General features: G+C 37.7%; 1 protein-coding gene across 1 annotated transcript in view; it reads right to left on the bottom strand.

Annotated features, from left to right (window-relative positions):
- Positions 1 to 1,436: 1,436 nt before the first annotated feature.
- Positions 1,437 to 19,258, bottom strand: part of LOC135463648 (uncharacterized) — a 71,063-nt gene continuing 53,241 nt past the window's right edge. Inside the window, exons 19-25 of the mRNA XM_064741010.1 lie at positions 14,458 to 14,589; positions 11,882 to 11,938; positions 10,928 to 11,105; positions 8,265 to 8,346; positions 6,888 to 7,091; positions 6,004 to 6,202; positions 1,437 to 3,313 (exon numbers count right to left, since the gene is read on the bottom strand). Of these exons, the coding sequence (XP_064597080.1) occupies positions 3,266 to 3,313; positions 6,004 to 6,202; positions 6,888 to 7,091; positions 8,265 to 8,346; positions 10,928 to 11,105; positions 11,882 to 11,938; positions 14,458 to 14,589 (900 nt within the window). The 3' untranslated portion in view covers positions 1,437 to 3,265. The remainder of the gene's footprint in view (positions 3,314 to 6,003; positions 6,203 to 6,887; positions 7,092 to 8,264; positions 8,347 to 10,927; positions 11,106 to 11,881; positions 11,939 to 14,457; positions 14,590 to 19,258) is intronic.

Below are 19,258 nucleotides of genomic sequence, written 5' to 3'. Positions count from 1 at the left end.
ATGACATTATAAAGCACATCTATGTCTGAATACGGTAAATCAGTATACCAATATGACAGTTCACCTTCATCAACTTACTTTTCTTCTTTTACATTTTTCTCTCCCTGTCTATATAGGCTATACAAGGAAGAGAATCTTTTCCATTAAAATAGGAAATTTCTTCTATTAGCCGACCTCCATTACGAAAACGATTATAGTTTTGGACATTTTGATCGAAGATTAAATACTCTGAAAAGCCTGTTAAAATCTGCTGACAATTCTCATCTCTGTATATATTCATTAAAACACAATTTTTTACACAAAAATCATAAACAGAAAGAAGCACCAACTCTAAATAAATACATAACAAATATGAAAACATGTAGCCATTAACTATCAGCCAGGACGGACAAGAATTTGTCCTACTGTACATCACACAGTAACACGTAGCCACTTAACTATCACCCACCCAGCTCATGCTGGCTTCCTCTCCAGCCGTACGTGGGAAGGTCTCTCAGCAACCTGCGGATGGTCGTGGGTTACCCCCGCGCTCAGCCCAGTTTCCTCCCACCATAATGCTGGCCGTCGTCATATAAGTGAAATATTTTTGAGTACGGCGTAAAACACCAATCAAATAAAATAAATAAATAAATATCGCCCAGGACGGACAACGATTGGTCCTGCTGTACATCACACAGTTTTACATCACACAGTTGAAGTTGAAGAGCAAGCACTATGCCCAATGTACATGTATACTACCCACAAGTAACACAGTAACAGAGAAGTTTACCAGCAAACTTGCAACATTACATTTCTTTTTTCAGGAATGCATCAATAGGAATATCACAAAATTAACCGTCCAAGGAATAAAATTGCATCAATCTATGAGTTACAGTACTAATGTATTAAAATACATTTTCATCATAAAATGTACGCCTAAAATGTAAATGTACGGAGAATTGGAGCAATGATTTACAGTTTGTTACTGTTGATCAAATAATACTTTTTTGCTCTGAATAAATTAAATTGAATACACATTATCACAGTTATAGTATAATGACAAAACTTTCAAGTTTAAAACACTTTCTAATTTCCTTCCACAAACAAGTGAAAACACTTCTTTACTTGTACATGAAATGTATTTGTAGTCAAATTCCATACATACAAAAATGTATTTATTTGTTCATGTACATGATGAAGTCCATACATGTAGTCAATGTTGATTGAGGCACATCACAGGCATGGGAACTGATGGCTAGAAAAAAGTGTGGAAATTCGAAAGAAAGTCTGAAAATACCTCACCCTACATGTACCTCCAAATTAAATTAGCGATCACCTGTTCCAACAAAGTGTGCTGCTTTTGGTTTTTGTTTTTTTTGGGGGCGGGGGAATTTTACGCAAAAAAGTTTGAAATCAGCCAATTGGAGGAAAATTCACATGCCTGACTTTGTAGTCTGTCACAATACTTGACCTTGACCTCAGATCCACCTTCACGGTACGACCAGCATTCGCACCCAGTTTGACAAGCTGACAGGGATGTCTGATTTTTACATTGTCTTCAGAGCCAGACACATTGTGCGACGTGCTTTCAAGCTCAGTGCTCATTCGCACCCAGTTTGACAAGCTGACAGGGATGTCTGATTTTTATGTTGTCTTCAGAGCCAGACACATTGTGCGACGTGCTTTCAAGCTTAGTGTTCATTCGCACCCAGTTTGACAAGCTGACAGGGATGTCTGATTTTTACGTTGTCTTCAGAGCCAGACACATTGTGCGACGTGCTTTCAAGCTCAGTGTTTCATAGTCTTTGGGATGGCTGAACTGTTCAGCAGTCCCATGTGTACAGAACCATATTCACGCTACAACTTACATTCACATTCCTCTGTCATAGTCCTCAGAATGGCATCCATGTCTGGTAGTTCACTGTGTTCATTTACACATGGTGTATGGTAGAACTGGCATTCACACGGAGTCTCTCACAATTCCTTACTATAAAGTTGAAAGGGTTCTTACACCCAGAAGTGCATTCTATGCTCGAGATCCTCTACCTTCCTCGTATCAAGAATAACACCCACTGGGTTCCATTGCTAGCTGTCATCCCAAACATCTAATTCTCCAAAACTACACGTATGTGTATACATGTATTGTATTTTGTACGCCCCAGGGCAAATTCCACAAAACCACTTATGACAATCAGATACTCAAGATAGACTCTTTTGCCAATATCATGGAAACATTCTTCCTGTGGTATTAAGACATGAGGCACTATGCTTTGGTAATATCACAGAAACTTCCATCTTTGGCACAACCATCACAAGCAATATAACTGTCAATATCACAGATATGTCTGCCTCTCTGAGATTGTGGTCTTTATAGGTAATATCTTTGTTCAATATCACAGGCACTTCCATCATTGGCACCGTGTGCTTAGGAACTTATACCAATATCACAGGCATTTCCATCACTGGCACTGTGTGCTTAGGAACTTACACCAATATCACAGGCACTTCCATCATTGGTACTGTGTGCTTAGGAACTTACACCAATATCACAGGCACTTCCATCATTGGCACTGTGTGCTTAGGAACTTACACCAATATCACAGGCACTTCCATCATTGGTACTGTGTGCTTAGGAACTCACATGCTGCATATTGTCAACATAACTGGAACTTCCATCTCTAGCAATGTGGCCTCACATGTTATATATTGTCAATATCACAGGAACTTTCATTGCTGGCAATGTGACCACTCATGCCTCCCATTGTTCACATCACAAAAACTTCCATCGCTGGCAATTTTATCTCACAGGTAACACTGTATCAATACCACCAGGAACTTCCATCAAAGGAAATTTGATCTCACAGGCTGAACTTTGTCAACATCACAGTAACTTTCATAGCTAGCAATGTGATCTCAGGCACTATGTGTTGTCAACATCACAGGAGCTTTCATAGCTAGAAATGTGATCTCAGGCACTATGTTTTGTCAACATCACAGGAACTTTCATTGCTAGCTATGGGATCTCAGGCACTATGTTTTGTCAACAACACAGTAACTTTTATAGCTAGCAATGTGATCTCAGGCACTATGTTTTGTCAACATCACAGGAGCTTTCATTGCTAGCTATGGGATCTCAGGCACTATGTTTTATCAGCATCAGAGGAACTTCCATCGCTGGTAATATGATCTCACACTCTACATTTTGTCACACTAAGATCTGCTGCTAACATACTACAGTCAGGCACAATAATTCCTGTTTTTATAAGAGAACTGTCCTATTTCATGTCTATTCCATTGATCCTCGTCTTCGGGCTTTAATTCGAGAAGAAATCCGCTGAAAAGAGACAAAAAGTCTTCAGATTTTGTTTGCATAATTTGCATTAAGAAGTCATATGTTTACTGGTGGATAACAGTGGATTCTGCAATCACCATCAGCTTCTTGAATCAAGTAACAGTGGATGTGACAATTCCCTTCAGCTTTTGATATCAAGTCTTTAATCGGTGTTGCCTTGTGGGCAGGCCCCTCATTAACAGAATATCCAAAATTCAACCAACAGATGGACAGACAAAGCAACTTACAGAGCTGCCTATCACACCTATCATAGACAAACATTCATTTTAGTTTCTCTGCCACCAAAGAAAGATGGAACTTGTGAAAACAATTATAACAAGTAATTATTCATAAATATACTGGATGAGTTGTTAAAAGCAAAGGAAACAACTGCAAAAGAACAATAAAACAGTTTTAAAAGTCACACAAGGGTGAGGATTTGTCATAAAAACAAAGTAAAAACAAAACATGGAAGGTGAAGTGTTCAATATAACAAACTGAATTACAAGTAAGTAGTATTGGTGATATTATTAGCTAGGGAAACAGTACCTTAAAGTGTGAAACACGTAAAAATCAATGTTGACCATGTCTGTGAGAACACTGTATTGTAATACTGGTATATCAGAATGTGCTTTCCAAGCCTATCCCCATATATTACTATTTCAATAACAGAAGGAATGATAAAAAATATGAATTAAAGGGAATAATAACATAATCATTAATTTTATACAAAAATGCTCATAGATGTTATCAAGATGACTGAAAGGAAAAAAGGGCATTTGGATTGGCCAGCCTTACATTTACAGGGTATTGGCTTGAGCATGTCACTCTGTGAGCTTTGCCTGTCTTTGCCATGTTTTATTGACCCTACCTGTCTTGTTTAAGTCTTGGAAATATTTTGTGGACTGTAAATCTTCATAATTTCGCTACACCCCATAAACTTCTCTCAGAATTTTATTTATTTATTTATTTATTTATTTCACTAATACGATGGCAGCCAGCATTATAAGTGGGAGGAAACCGAGCAGAGCCCACGAGAAACCCACAACCATCCGCAGGTTGCTGGCAGACCACTCTGAGAATGTTTAAAAATACTGCTTGCAGAGATGGTTGAAAAGTTAGAAGAATTAGGGTATATCTATTCTTTACTGTATTTTCCTTTGATGGGGACACTGCCTGCCTAAAACAAGACAGTTCAAGCAGTGTACTTTTTTTATTTTTTTCCTTCTTGTCTCTGAGTATGTACTGATGTGCTTGTAAAATAAAGACACGCCTTAAATTACCTCAAATTTTGACAATGCTCTAAATTGCTCATTTTTCCAGATTCTGGAAGTTCTGTCGATTTTAGACAGGTGTAATGAAGGTAGGAGGATATCCTACTGAGATAATGCAAATTTTTGCACCATCTCATGACCTTTATTCGCTGCCAAAAATGCTCCGTTGGGGTCGAATTTTTAGGTCATTTACGGTACATACAGATGTATAACAGCGAAGATAATAGTAACGAATCGTGTTTTTACACAGCAGAATTTACTTGTGCTCTTGGTGAATCATGTGCGATCACACCCATTAGGTGGTTCCACAGATCAGCTTTTCACAAAATAGAAGGAAACTAATTTCTATATTTCCGCTACTATGCGCCATTATCAGGAAAATGAAGATGGCATAAACACAGTATCCGAAATATAGATCAACAACGATGATTTCAATACTAGGGGGTAACTTGAAATTTCCTTCTGTTTTATTACATCCGTCAAACTGCTACTTGGCTCGTGAATTATAATGAGTTGTTTAGAATAAGCAACAGGAGCAAACATGGCCGTGACGATAGCCCAGAAGAATTTGTCTTACATCCCATCATTCACAGTCCTGATTTGGGGACCACCGCTCGTCCTTTAAACAAAGCAGCACATGTATACTATCTGATTAATTAACTATAAGGGAAAAAAAAAACATTCTGAGAAAAAAAAACACACACACACCAAGGGAGTTTCAAAATCGAACTCTTTTGTCATCAAAGGTAAAAACAGTCTAAATGTGTAATGTGAATAGTTAAAAATCTTAGGCAACCTTTGTTGACATTGATTTACTCATGACTTTGACTACTTCCATTTTTTTTTTTCACCAATATGACATCTGGGAGCACCTCAGGGCATCCACACAGAAATTGGTTTACATTAATCTATGAAATCTTGTGACTGCTGACTTTAGTCAGTTTTACTTCGAAACTCAAAGCATCACGCGGTATCCACATCTGTTTATCTACGTGTGGCTGCTCTCAGTCATTCACAGCTGATCACTGCGATGCACGGCATAAAACATGTCACATAAAGGTCACCTGGATGTGTCAATGCTCACAGATGCTGCAAGTTGCCGTCTACATACAGGTATACATACACCAAAACTCCAAATGGTCTCAAACTTATAGGCTTTTCAAGGTGCAAATCTCACATTTTCCAGTCTACTTCGAATAAATATTGTTATTCTACAGTTATCCAAGCCCTTCACCAGGTGCTCATGATCAAAAGGTTCAAATGTAAAATTTTTGGTTACATAACTCGTTAACCCTTTGACAGGTAAGTTCATGCCAGACAATGCTTAGGATGCCACGAAACACAACACAGTATGGAGTTTTGGAGACTACTATCTTCATGTACGCTGTACATATGCCAAGAAACAACCTTTTTCCTCACCAGTGATGTGCCTCCTGCTCGGTACGCCTGTACCCTCTTCTCCGCCAGCTGGTCTGGTTGCATGTTTGGGAAGATTTGCTTGTAGATACGAAGGTTGTCAGGGATACCTGTTAAGCCCGCACTGGGGTGGGGATGAGGGTGAGAACGAAAAGGTGGTGGGGGCGACTTTGATGTAGAAGACTGAACTGAGTGCACTGTTCTGAAAACAAAAATGCATACTTTAAATAGCTGTTAAAAAAAAAAACATACATCAGTTCACGACATTCAGACAAAAAGATTTATTATTAGATTGGAGTTTGACCTCTTTTTCAACACACTTCTGCTATATCACAATTCTGTCTCTGTCCAACCCTCTTTCGTGCTGCCTCAATGAAAAAGTACCAGACACGACACCACACCCACTCATGTTACATTGACACTCATCCAACAAGTACTTGCTTCTCTTATGCTGAGCACCAAGTGAGGTAGAACCAAGAGTACTGATGTTACAGTTTAGGTGTGACTTGATATAGAATACCGTTTTTTTATGTCTAACTGACATAGAAAACCAAGAATATCCAATACAACCCAGAAGGGAGAAGGGAAAGATGGTCAGATCGGGCTTAGAGGGACTTTGGAAAACGATACAGCTAAATCATTTAAATTTCTGGGCAGAGCTTTCAGGGTATCTTATACATGCATGAGTGAAAAATTACATTTACATTTAAAAAAAAAACCATGGTGATTTCAAATGATGTGGATGAAAGTATTACCCTATGCTTGGATTTAGATACAGATATTTATTATATGAATACATGAATATATGAATATATGAATACATGAATATTTATACACAAGCAGCCCTAATAGAGATAATAAATGTTGCTGTAGAACTGAAAACTAACCTTGTGTGCTTGCCCAGTGAAGGAGCACTTGTAGAGGCATGAATCTGAGGTACTGTGGATCTCCTGGAAGAGCTGACGCTGTTGTTGTTGTTGTTGTTGTGGATAACAAACTCTCGGTCCTCATGGTGATGGGATGAAGGGTCATGTAGGAGAGCTGATGCATGATGGGATGGATAACCGTTTTCGCTGTCGTCCGATGAGCTGCTTGATGAGAGAAGTTTTAAACTTTGTAATTTACAGGATTCAATATCTCTGATATTCATGCAACCTTGCAAAACCCATAGATACACAAGTACATGTACATGTATTTTATTTATTTATTTGTTTGATCACTAATACAAAACCCTAAAAGTTATTTATTTATTTATTTGATTAGTGTTTTACGCCGTACTCAACAATATTTCACTTATACGACGATGACCAGCAGTATGGCGGGAGGAAAGCAGACAGAGCCCAGAGGGAAACCAACAACAGGTTGCTGACACACCTTCCCGTGTACGGCCGGAGAGGAAGCCAGCATGAGCTGGACTTGAACTCACAGCGACTGCATTGGTGAGAGGCTTCTGGGTCATTACGCTGCGCTAGCATGCTAACCAACTGATCCACGGAGGTCCCGTATGTACATGTAGATATAAAACAAATACTTGTATATCACGATCAAAATGATCAGTTTAATGTGGTCTGAAGCTGAGTGGATCAACTTTTATGTTTTGATTGATTGATTGATTTATTTATTTGATTGGTGTTTTATGTGTACGTAAGATTTATTTGATTGGTGTTTTACACCATACTCAAGCATATTTCACTTATACGATGGCAGCCAGCATAATGGTGGGAGGAAACCTGGCAGAGCCTGGGGGAAAACCCACAACCATCCGCAGGTTGTTGGCAGACCATGTGTATGTAAGAATATTTTACTTCTACGATATTCACTTCTACAACAACAGCCAACATTATCATGATTTTTGTGAAAGGAAACCACATAGAGCCCAGGGTAACCCATATCCATCCACAGGTTACTAGGCAGACATTCCAACGTATAACCAGAAAGGAAGCCAGTATCAGCTGGACTTGAACTCACAGCCACCATGTTGGTGAGATGGGGTCATTGTGCTGCACTAGCATGCTAGCCACCGGGCCACAGAGGCCAGTTTTTCTTTTGTAAACCAAACTTCAGGCCATAAAAGAACAAATATAATTAATATATTATATTTCGTAATATAATTATGACACCTTGTATCTGACTGAACTTTATACCATAATCTTAATTTCTGAGGACGACTTTTTCAATTACACAATCGCTTACTTGATTACAATGTCAATGATGTACCTGTAATTTTATATGGTCTTCATGTCAGATGGCACGAATCTCCTTACCTGTTGTAATGCTGAATTGGTATTGGTTTGGAAGCCGGAATGAGGTTGAATGGTTGGATGTTAGCTATTTGAATCATCTCATCTGCAAATTGAAAGGATAGATATAAAAAATTATTTGTTTATATATTTTTGCATTTGACTTGGTTATTGCCTTACTCAGGGGGGCTTTCACTATATGTAGGATGGGGTCAAGGACGTGGGTGAAGACCACAGGGGCCTTGAGTATTAATTTTCCTCTATTCATCAGGTAACAGACAAACCTGCTGATCTAAAGCTGCGGCAAAACCAGAAAGAGCTGGATTTGAAACAGCAACCTCACTGGTCAAGGGTTAAATCAGCTGTGGAAAGAACAGTACATTCCACGAGACAAATAAGCCCCAGAGACAAATAGTGAGTGAGTGCTTGGGGTTTAACGTCATACTGTTTTCAGTCATATGACAACAAAGGAATTCTTAGAGTGCATGTAATGTGCCTCCTTGTTGCAGGATAGATTTCCATCACTCTTCTATCTGGTGTTGGACACAGACCCCCATTACAACTTCCGTTTTTCGGTAGGGACGATTGTAGTTCTGTGAATTTTAGGGTATAAAGTCTTTTTTTGCTCCCAGGCATCCATTTTTGGTGCACAGGTGCATGCTTGGTATTAAAATGCTGGAAACTGTCTAAACTTTGAGGAGGTATGAGCTTTATTGATGAAAGTTTGAAATTCTGGGTGAGAGGACACAAGGTGTGAGGTAGTGATGAGGCTGCGAGTGACGTCCCCTTGGCGTTGCTAGGCACGCCTCCCAGCTGCCGGCATGGAAAGGTCCAGATTTTGACGGTCAACCTATGTCAAGATTTTTATGGCTTCTTTCTCACAGGCTGGGCCAGGTATGCACTAAAGCTTATTGGCCACGGAATGTTTGGGACTGAGCTACAGCGCTAGACGTTAACATTGTCGCTTATGGAAAATTAATGGGGGTCCGAGGCCTGTTGCTTCAATGGGATGACTTACTGAAGGCAAGTAAGCTGCACCGCTCGACCCATTTTAGTGATATGGGTCAACGAGTCGTTGCACGATCCCCTTCATGCAGAGACAAATACAATCTACAGTATAAACTGTGAATCTTTCTTTGACCTTCTTCAACCTTTTCACTTGTTTGGAAGGATATTCAAGCATAATATGAGAGCATTATTCTATCAACTAGCTGCTAAAATTGTATTTTTTGTAAAGTCCTGAAATTGGTCATTACAATCAATGTAGTTTTGTTTTCCAAAATCAAATTAAAAACATTCACTAACATTCATATGCAAAAGGTTGAGGAATCAGAGTATTAGATCATGTACTTAATTTTCTTACACGCTTCCATTACCAATTTTTTTTTACACATCCAATGATTTTTTTTTTGATTGTTGTTTTACGCAATACTCAAGAATATTTCACTTATATGACAGCAGCCAGCATTATGGTGGGAGGAAACCGGGCAGAGCCCAGGGGAAACCCACGACCATGTGCAGGTTGCTGACAGACCTTCTCACATTCGGCCGGAGAGGAAGCCAGCATGAGCTGGACTTGAACTCACAGCGACCGCATTGGTGAGAGACTCCTGGGTAATTATGCTGCGCTAGCGCGCTAACCAACTGAGCCACGGAGGCCCCCATATCCAATGAAAATCACCATGTCTACACGCACATTGTATGTAACTCGATGCATTCAATACAGAAATCAGTTCCATTCTCATGAATATGATTGGTCACGTTGGTGCCAAGAAAAAAAATTGGAGCCGCAGGGTATACAATCTGACGTTACTTCATGACACTCTGAAGCTGGCATGACAACAGTAGATACGTAACCACTAGTTAAAACAAGGCAGTCAGATACCACAGATACCAGAAATGTATAATTATTTGTTTGCTTGGAGTTTGGCATCACTGTAAACATCATTTGGATCAAAATCACCATACACAGTGTCTCCTTGTAACAATTTGTTACTAATGTTAACGTATTTAACAGTGCTGCCTCACTGAAATGCTATCTTGAAGATACTCAGACATGACATAATATCCAGTCCCTGTTTACATGTACATACTAAGACTGAGCCAATCAATACTTGGCCATCCTCTCCAGCCGTAAGTGGGAAGGTCTGCCAGCAACCTGTGGATGGTCGTAGGTTTCCCCCGGGTTCTACCCAGTTTCCTCCCACCATAATGCTGGCTGCCGTCGTATAAGTGAAATATTCTTGAGTACAGCAAAAAACACCAATCAAATAAATAAATAAATAAATACTTGGCCTTTCGTAATTTTTCAATCTTTTTGCATGTTTGCAAGGTGTTTATTTCAGCACATCCTGAGTGTATTTTTCTTGACGACTCTTTTTATGAAGCCCTGAAATTGGCCAACCCAACCAGTGTTGTTCTGTCTGGACCCATACATGTGCATAAATGCGTCTGAAAGTTGCTCTTTCATATGTGAAAAGGCTGATGAAATAGGGTAGCTGTTAATACCTCATTACTACCTCAACACCAAGGTTTTACACTGCTGCAACAATATATGCATGTACAAAAATGGGTCACCCAAATGTTGGTTAAAAACAAAAAATATGGTAAACTTTGTGCAGTTATTATGTAAATGTATATTTGTATTATTTTTTTTTTTTGGAACATCTGATGGAGGTTGGACAAACCTGGATTTGTGAAGGTAGGCCGTCCATCCAAGCCAACCAAAGTCCGCGCCACGTTTGGGGTTCCTTCGTGCAGCGCCACCTGCAAGCGCTGACGGATGTCATCCTGAGTAACAGCACGCTGTAAGTCTCCAGATCTCACCAAGGCCATGAAGTTCTGGTACGGAGGGCCCTGGGACAACTAGGATAAACGACATAATACAATACTCACTATAGTGAGTCTAAACGTCAGACATGTGTATAGCACCCTTGAACCATAAACGGGCACTCCACGTTGATGTTACACCTTACATTGTTGTTCTGTAAAACCATACTCAAGAATTTTTTCACGTTAATACACCAAGGTAGCAGTTCAATAAATACTTTTATTTATTATATTATTATATTTATTATATTAATATAATATTTATTATATTATTATTACATTATATATTATTTATATTGAATTACTGAGATTTAAAAGCAGAGTCCCTGAGATACACTAACAAACTTTCCCCTCGGAGACCCAAACATGTGACCCAACACAACGGTGGAAGACAAGTGCTCTTCAACTAGAGTTTATAGACTTCACCCAAAGCCACTCGAGCGTCATCTATTCATTAATCTTTCCAAGGCCCCATGAACAGGGGGAGCAAATTTAAAGATATCGAAAAAAAAAAAAAAAATATTCCTGCCGGCCAAATCTGGACTTGAACTCACAGCGGCTGCATGGGTGCCAAAATGAATACAATGGTTATGATACATAAATGTACATAGACAAAATGGTATTGGTACAAGGGATAAGACCATATACTTACTGTATACATATTTAAGTAAAGACTTATTTCTTCATCTGTGACCATAATATTTCATGCAAAACGTGTTCTGCTTTTCACCCACACATGCCAGAGTAATAAATATGAAATCTGACACTTCTCCATCTATTTTACATAAGAACTGTTAGATTGCTCCACTTACAAAGTAGGAAGCTTCCCTGTCAACCTCATCCTTCCGTTTTCTTACGTCAGCCATTCTCTGTAAGAAACATAAGAAACGATTAACCATATTTATGGGTGTGTACTATATCATGCTGCTTTCCTAGTACTTGTCGACCTGAGACTCCAAGACATTTACGTCACAAATTTAATCAAACGGTAATAAAGTTATCAAGAAGAAGAATTTTTTTTTTTTATCTACATATATCTCTTTATTATATTAAAGGCAAAGAACGCTCTAGCATGAAGTACATTTCAGATGAAAGACCATTAAATATTGTCTGGGAAAATAGTTTGATTTATATTTTCAGAATATTTTTCAGCCTAATGAAATGCATTTCAAACATTGGATTCTAATGTTGCCTTGTTGCACTAGCATGAAGTACATGTCAGATGAAAGACCATTAAATATTGTCTTGGAAAATAGTTTGATTTATGTTTTCAGAATATTTTTCAGCCTAATGAAATGCATTTCAAACATTGGATTCTAATGTTGCCTTGTTGCACTAGCATGAAGTACATGTCAAATGAAAGACCATTAAATATTGTCTGGGAAAATAGTTTGATTTATATTTTCAGAATATTTTTCAGCCTAATGAAATGCATTTTAAACATTGGATTCTAATGTTGCCTTGTTGCACTAGCATGAAGTACGTGTCAGATGAAAGACCATTAAATATTGTCTGGGAAAATAGTTTGATTTATGTTTTCAGAATATTTTTCAGCCTAATGAAATGCATTTTAAACACTGGATTCTAATGTTGCCTTGTTGCACTAGCATGAAGTACATGTCAGATGAAAGACCATTAAATACTGCCTGAGAAAATAGTTTGATTTATATTTTCAGAATATTTTTCAGCCTAATGAAATGCATTTTAAACATTGGATTCTAATGTTGCCTTGTTGCACTAGCATGAAGTACATGTCAGATGAAAGACCATTAAATATTGTCTGGGAAAATAGTTTGATTTATATTTTCAGAATATTTTTCAGCCTAATGAAATGCATTTTAAACATTGGATTCTAATGTTGCCTTGTTGCACTAGCATGAAGTACATGTCAGATGAAAGACCATTAAATACTGCCTGGGAAAATAGTTTGATTTATGTTTTCAGAATATTTTTCAGCCTAATGAAATGCATTTCAAACATTGGATTCTAATGTTGCCTTGTTGCACTAGCATGAAGTACATGTCAGATGAAAGACCATTAAATACTGCCTGGGAAAATAGTTTGATTTATGTTTTCAGAATATTTTTCAGCCTAATGAAATGCATTTCAAACATTGGATTCTAATGTTGCCTTGTTGCACTAGCATGAAGTACATGTCAGATGAAAGACCATTAAATATTGTCTTGGAAAATAGTTTGATTTATGTTTTCAGAATATTTTTCAGCCTAATAAAATGCATTTGAAACATTGGATTCTAATGTTGCCTTGTTGCACTAGCATGAAGTACATGTCAGATGAAAGACCATTAAATATTGTCTTGGAAAATAGTTTGATTTATGTTTTTAGAATATTTTTCAACCTAATAAAATGCATTTTAAACATTGGATTCTAATGTTGCCTTTTCCGACCTTTTTTGGACTAGTGATGTCACTCAAGCTTTTTGCCACTTGACACACAAAGATTACTACATTTCATCATTCAAAATTAATCTTCATTTAGAGTCATAAACAAATCTAACAAATGGACCTTGTCACAAACTATTTCAAGCCAGAACTATTGCTGTGACGTCACTGACACCCTCTGGGTCCCAACAGACCACCATAGAATCTGGATGTGACGTCACTGACACCCTCTGGGTCCCAACAGACCACCATAGAATCTGGATGTGACGTCACTGACACCCTCTGGGTCCCAACAGACCACCATAGAATCCTATGTTTTAAATGCATTTTAGACCGTTATAAAAATTCTAAAAAAATAAATCAAACTATTTTCCTGGACAGTGTTTAGTGGTCTTTCAATTGATAAATTTAGTTTAATGTTTTATTGTTTTTTTTTTTTGCCCTTAAGGTTTTATGCAGTAATATGTAAAAAATGTTTTACTTGTTTGATGTTTGCTTTTAATGCCATACTCAAGAAATGTTCAGTCATACGACAGAGGTCAGTTTTATGGGTGGACAGGACTGTAGCATGCCTGGAATAAACCACAGACCGTTGCCAAATTACAGACGAATTTTCACCGCATATGGTCACAATGGCTCCATAAGCAGTAAGAATGAGGGAATTTAAAAACTGCCCTTCCATGTTGAGGTTGAAGCCAGATGGTCGGAATACAACATCCAGAGGACTCCTCTACGAGAGTCCCCAGGTATTGACTTAGGTAAACGTATTCTTCAACCTTTTCACATGTTTAAGCATATTCCAAGAGCATTACTCTGTGTAGACTGATAAAACCATACTTTTTGTGAAGCCCTGACACTCGCCAACCCAATCAATGTTGTTTGTTTCCAGAATCAAATGAAAAACGTGCATAAAATGCACTGGAAGTTGCTCATTCATATGCGAGAAAAGGGCGACGGATTAGGGTAGTTGTTTCTTCAGTACCCACCTTGGCTGCTCTCTCCATGCTGCGCTCCTCAGAGAAACAGGGGATGCCGTTGTTATGTCTTCCCTCGTATTTACTAATATACAGTGGCTCCTTGGTCTTCATTCTGTCCATCTTCAGTATGTTTGATCCGCTCTGTTAACAGATTCCACACATCTGGTTATACATAATCATATGAATGTAAACACAGATTTATTTGCCCTCAAAATTCACCTGAAAAAAATGCATTTTAAGGAGCAAATAAAGATCATAGAATACTGCAATTGGTGCCAGTATGGTCCAGTACGATAACATCCAGACTTGCAAAAAACACCTCTAAAAAACCTCTAAAAACAAATTTCTGAGGCTAATAAAACTCTCAGAATTGGGCAAACTGAATAACTGAGTCATGGAAGAAATTTCAGATCAAGTACAGAAATGATTAAAATTGTGTACATATTGTTCACAGACATGTCAGATTTCCAGGCAATTTCCAGCATAAATTTGAAGCTTCAGCAGAAAAAACTAGAAAACAAGTGCAAATACAAACTTTAACTGACATAGCATACGAATCAATTACCACATAAATCATATTTCTTTCTTTTTTTACATTTTTCTTACAGATTTATCCATCATAATCCAGTGTCCAATGAAGACAGAGGCAGGATTAATAGACTGAGGAATAAAGCAATTAGCTAAGTACAATTATACATGGAGTGTATTAGTTTTAATTAGTTTTCAGCACCACAGCCTTCGCATATCATCCTCAATAAAATATATATATATATACAGTGTACACACACATGCAGTACAAAGTTAGCAATCTGTGATTAATAGCAAAATGATATTGTTACATGCGCGGCTAAAGAATAATTAGCCGTTTAATTCATCATCAGTCACGTTTTAGTAGAAGCTCATGTATTAATTCAGCAAAAGATCTTCTGACATGTAGAGAACATTTGCACTTTGACCCTTCCTATTCTGGCCAACCTTCTTGTAACAACTTGCTAACACTACATTAATTTTGGTCTCTTAGATTGCCCTGATTTTCAGTTACATATATAAGTACAACAGCTAATGTTGCACCAGTTTTGCTTGGAATGCTCCAATAACTTTAAAATCTCTGGAATATGAACATGTTTAACTTATCTTTACGTGCATAGATATTGTCAATACAGATATACTTTAACCCATTGTCTTATGTTTTTTTCTTTAGGCAATATCAATTTTATTTTGCTGATAGTCCTCTTTCTCAAGGTTTTTTTAAAAGTAAATATGTTTTTCACAGGAACAATAGCTAGGAAAGTCTACATTCCTTTCCAGATGTGATGATTTTTCACTTGTGTTTGTATTTTTACACCTTCTTCCGATATTGAAAAAAAGACTCATTTACCACTCATATTTACAGGTGAAAATCACCAGATTTACCAACGACAGTTTATACACTCTAATGCAAGATTAACGGATTCATAACATAAAAAGTCAATGCACCTAAGATATTTACACATATTTGTTTATATAAATATTGTTTATATAAACACAAAGCAGAATAGAAACAACACAGAGTTTAGAAGTGCAGAGATTATAGTTTATTCTCACAAGAGTCAACCCACAGCATTTGATCAAACCCTGTTAACAAATTAACATAAATCATAAACAATATTATCAAAATCATAAACATAAAGAAATCAAGCCAATATTAATCCAAGACACCTGAAACAATCACCTCAATGTTCTGATTCAGTTTGGCTGATACAGTTACTTTAGTTTTTCTTATCACTAATTGTTTATTAAATGTGAGCCATTATGCATTATGTTACGCTGTTTAAGTTTGATTACTCCCATATTATTTTTAATTAAGTAGATATCTTAGTTGGGGCGTGTATGAAGCCTCAAATGGTTTTCTTCACATGCTTTCTGATGCTAATCACATACATGTATTTACATCAAACATTAATGAAATATACTGCTGCATGGTTTCATTAAATGGACAGAAAAGTCAAAGAGGTAATTTCAGCCAGAGGAGGTTGGTCCTTTACAAGGCTACAAAATGTAGGTGTAACAAGTTTTCTCATTTAGATCCATCCATAAACATGTAACTGATAATATTCTTGTGTACAGCATTGAACACCCATCAAACAACTGAATAAAATAATTCCATGAACCAAACAGAACATCGAGGCGAGGTGTCATTTCTCAGATAAATCAGCGGCAAAATTAACGTCAGACATCGCATGAACACTGGATTACAAAAATTAGAATATTACAGGTATAATCTTATCTCACAGCAGGTCCACAGCAACTACAACAACATCATTCTCCATACCAGTTCTCGTCTTCACTGTACAGAAAGGTATCCGTATCCCTGTCATCAAAGTCTATCCACGGTTTTAAGGACAGTGTATGTTCTTTTGCACTTTCAGCCATTCCATCATGTCCGTAACACAAGACGATGTCAATAAAGAAACCATGATCTCCAAATGTATACATCATTTTTGCTCACATCCAGTTTTCATTCTATCAGGCTTTTTTGGCAATTCTAGGTTCTCCACAAACTTCAGCCAAGGTCTTGTAAAACATTGGATCTGTGAAATTCCAGGATATCCAAACACGATAATTCGGTAGTCACTCCAAATATCAACCTGAATGTCTCATAACACCTTGTTTCCCCTGTTCCATGCTTGTCTGTCGAGCAAACAGTAGCTCCAATTTCATCTACCTCCATATAACAGTCTCAAAAACATCCACATGGCTGTAGTTCTTATCACAAAAGCTTCAACCAAAATCCAATTTTAATTTCAGGTTAAAGCAATTTTCCGAATTCTCACAGTCCTCACATATAGTTTCCATCATAGAAGTCCCAATCAACATTCACTTCCAATTTCTGTACAAAGCAATTTTCCACATGATCACACTCCAAAACATCTACTATATAGTTCCCATCACAGAAGATCCACCAAACATTTAGTTCCAACTCAAGGTTCAAAGCAATTCTTCTCATGGATTTGCCAGAATATCCACTACTGTTCCCACAACGGGTTTTCCAACCATCGTCCAGTTCCAATAGTCCAGTTTACAGGCTTACAAATATCAGCTGGTCCCAAACCAAGATTCTCTAAATATCAGCTAACTCAATCACACAAATCAATTCCAAAGTCTCCTCACAAAAAGCAGTTCCAATACCAACTTCCGCAAAGATCTAATCCATTAGTCTCAAACAACATTTCCGCAGTGTATTGACCCAGAAGCCTCTCACCAATGCAGTCGCTGTGAGTTCAAGTCCAGCTCATGCTGGCTTCCTCTCCGGCCATAAGTGGAAGGTCTTCCAGCATCCTGCTGATGGTCGTGGGCTTCCCCCAGTGACTGCTTGGTTTCCTCCCACCATAATGCTGGTCGCCGTCATATACGTGAAATATTCTTGAGTACAGCGTCAAACACCAATCAAATAAATAAATAAATCAAACAACATTTCTGCTTACTTAATCCTGAAATCCATGCCACATCAAACTTGCACATGTGATGGAACTGTTCAATCTTGCATCACTATAATGCTTCAATCTTTCTGCATGCTGGCAAGCTGTTTATTCAAGCGTATTCTGCAGGCATTATTCTGTGTTGACTGATAATATTATACTATTTGTTAAACTGACCAATCCAACTAATGAAGTTTTCTCTCCAAAATCATATTAAAAATATGCACACATTGCAATGAAATTTGCTCTTTCATATGTAAAAAAAACGTTGAGGGTACCATTTTACATGTACATGTGGCATAATTATGGAGCAAACCTGTACATAAACCAAACATCAACATCTTCTTGACACACATAATGATAATTTTAATTGAAGTATTCAGTGTTAAATGATTGACCAAATCAGACAATGTCTGCCACAAAGAAGAACTGGAGACAAAAGCAGCAATCTTCATGAACTTCTCAGTTAATTATATTCACACTACACAATTTTCACACTTTATACAATTAGACATAATTCAAAGTACTGTAACAGGTTACCAGAAAAAGGAACTTTCTACCAAACTGCAATTCATTCATGAAACCAGATAGATCTGACCTGTTTAATACACAACACCAAGCACCTACTCAATGGCATGTTCAAATAGCTATTTAAAAAAAAAAAAAAAAGCCTTGAAATGCCTTAAAGCTCCAATTGCACAAATTACCCCAATTCTTCCAATCTTGCAGATTAAACATTTGATCTAAAACTATGACATAGGTTCATCTTATATATTAATAATGTAACCAAAACAACATAACCGAAAATCTCTCCCTAAACCCGAACGGCAAATCAATTCACAACTCAAAGCTTATGGTATACGATGTAGTGGCTTTGTCTCCACTGCTTTCATAGAGACACACTTCAAAGACAATGCTAAGTGATCTGCTTTATGTAAAGGCTGAAGCTGACCAAGCCCAGCTTTAGTAGCCACTGATCGCTGAGGGTTGTAGGATTTCGATTCACTACCTCGCTTAATGATCCTTCCTTTGACTGTTGTTAATGGTATGAAATCCTCCGCAGGTTTCACTGAGCCCAAGTAACCAGACAAAGGGTTCAAGACCTGAGTTGAAAAGTATCTGGTTTTCTCTCCAATTCCCATCAGTCTTCCAGGGAATGTTAAGCTCTTGGATAGCCCTTGCCAAGGTGTAGTGGTATTGAGTTGGTTTGGTTTGTTTTCATCATGTAGCTGTAGTCTCACGTCTTTAGACACCGACTGTGATGCTGGTGGGAAATTGCAGTTGTTTATTTCTTGCAAGGACAACGGTTTGGAAAAATCCTTAACAAAACGTAGCTTTGTGGTCTCTCGGCA

The sequence above is a fragment of the Liolophura sinensis genome, chromosome 3 (assembly GCF_032854445.1).
Source record: "Liolophura sinensis isolate JHLJ2023 chromosome 3, CUHK_Ljap_v2, whole genome shotgun sequence".
Classification (NCBI taxonomy): domain Eukaryota; kingdom Metazoa; phylum Mollusca; class Polyplacophora; order Chitonida; family Chitonidae; genus Liolophura; species Liolophura sinensis.
This window is presented reverse-complemented; position numbering and strand designations above follow the sequence as displayed.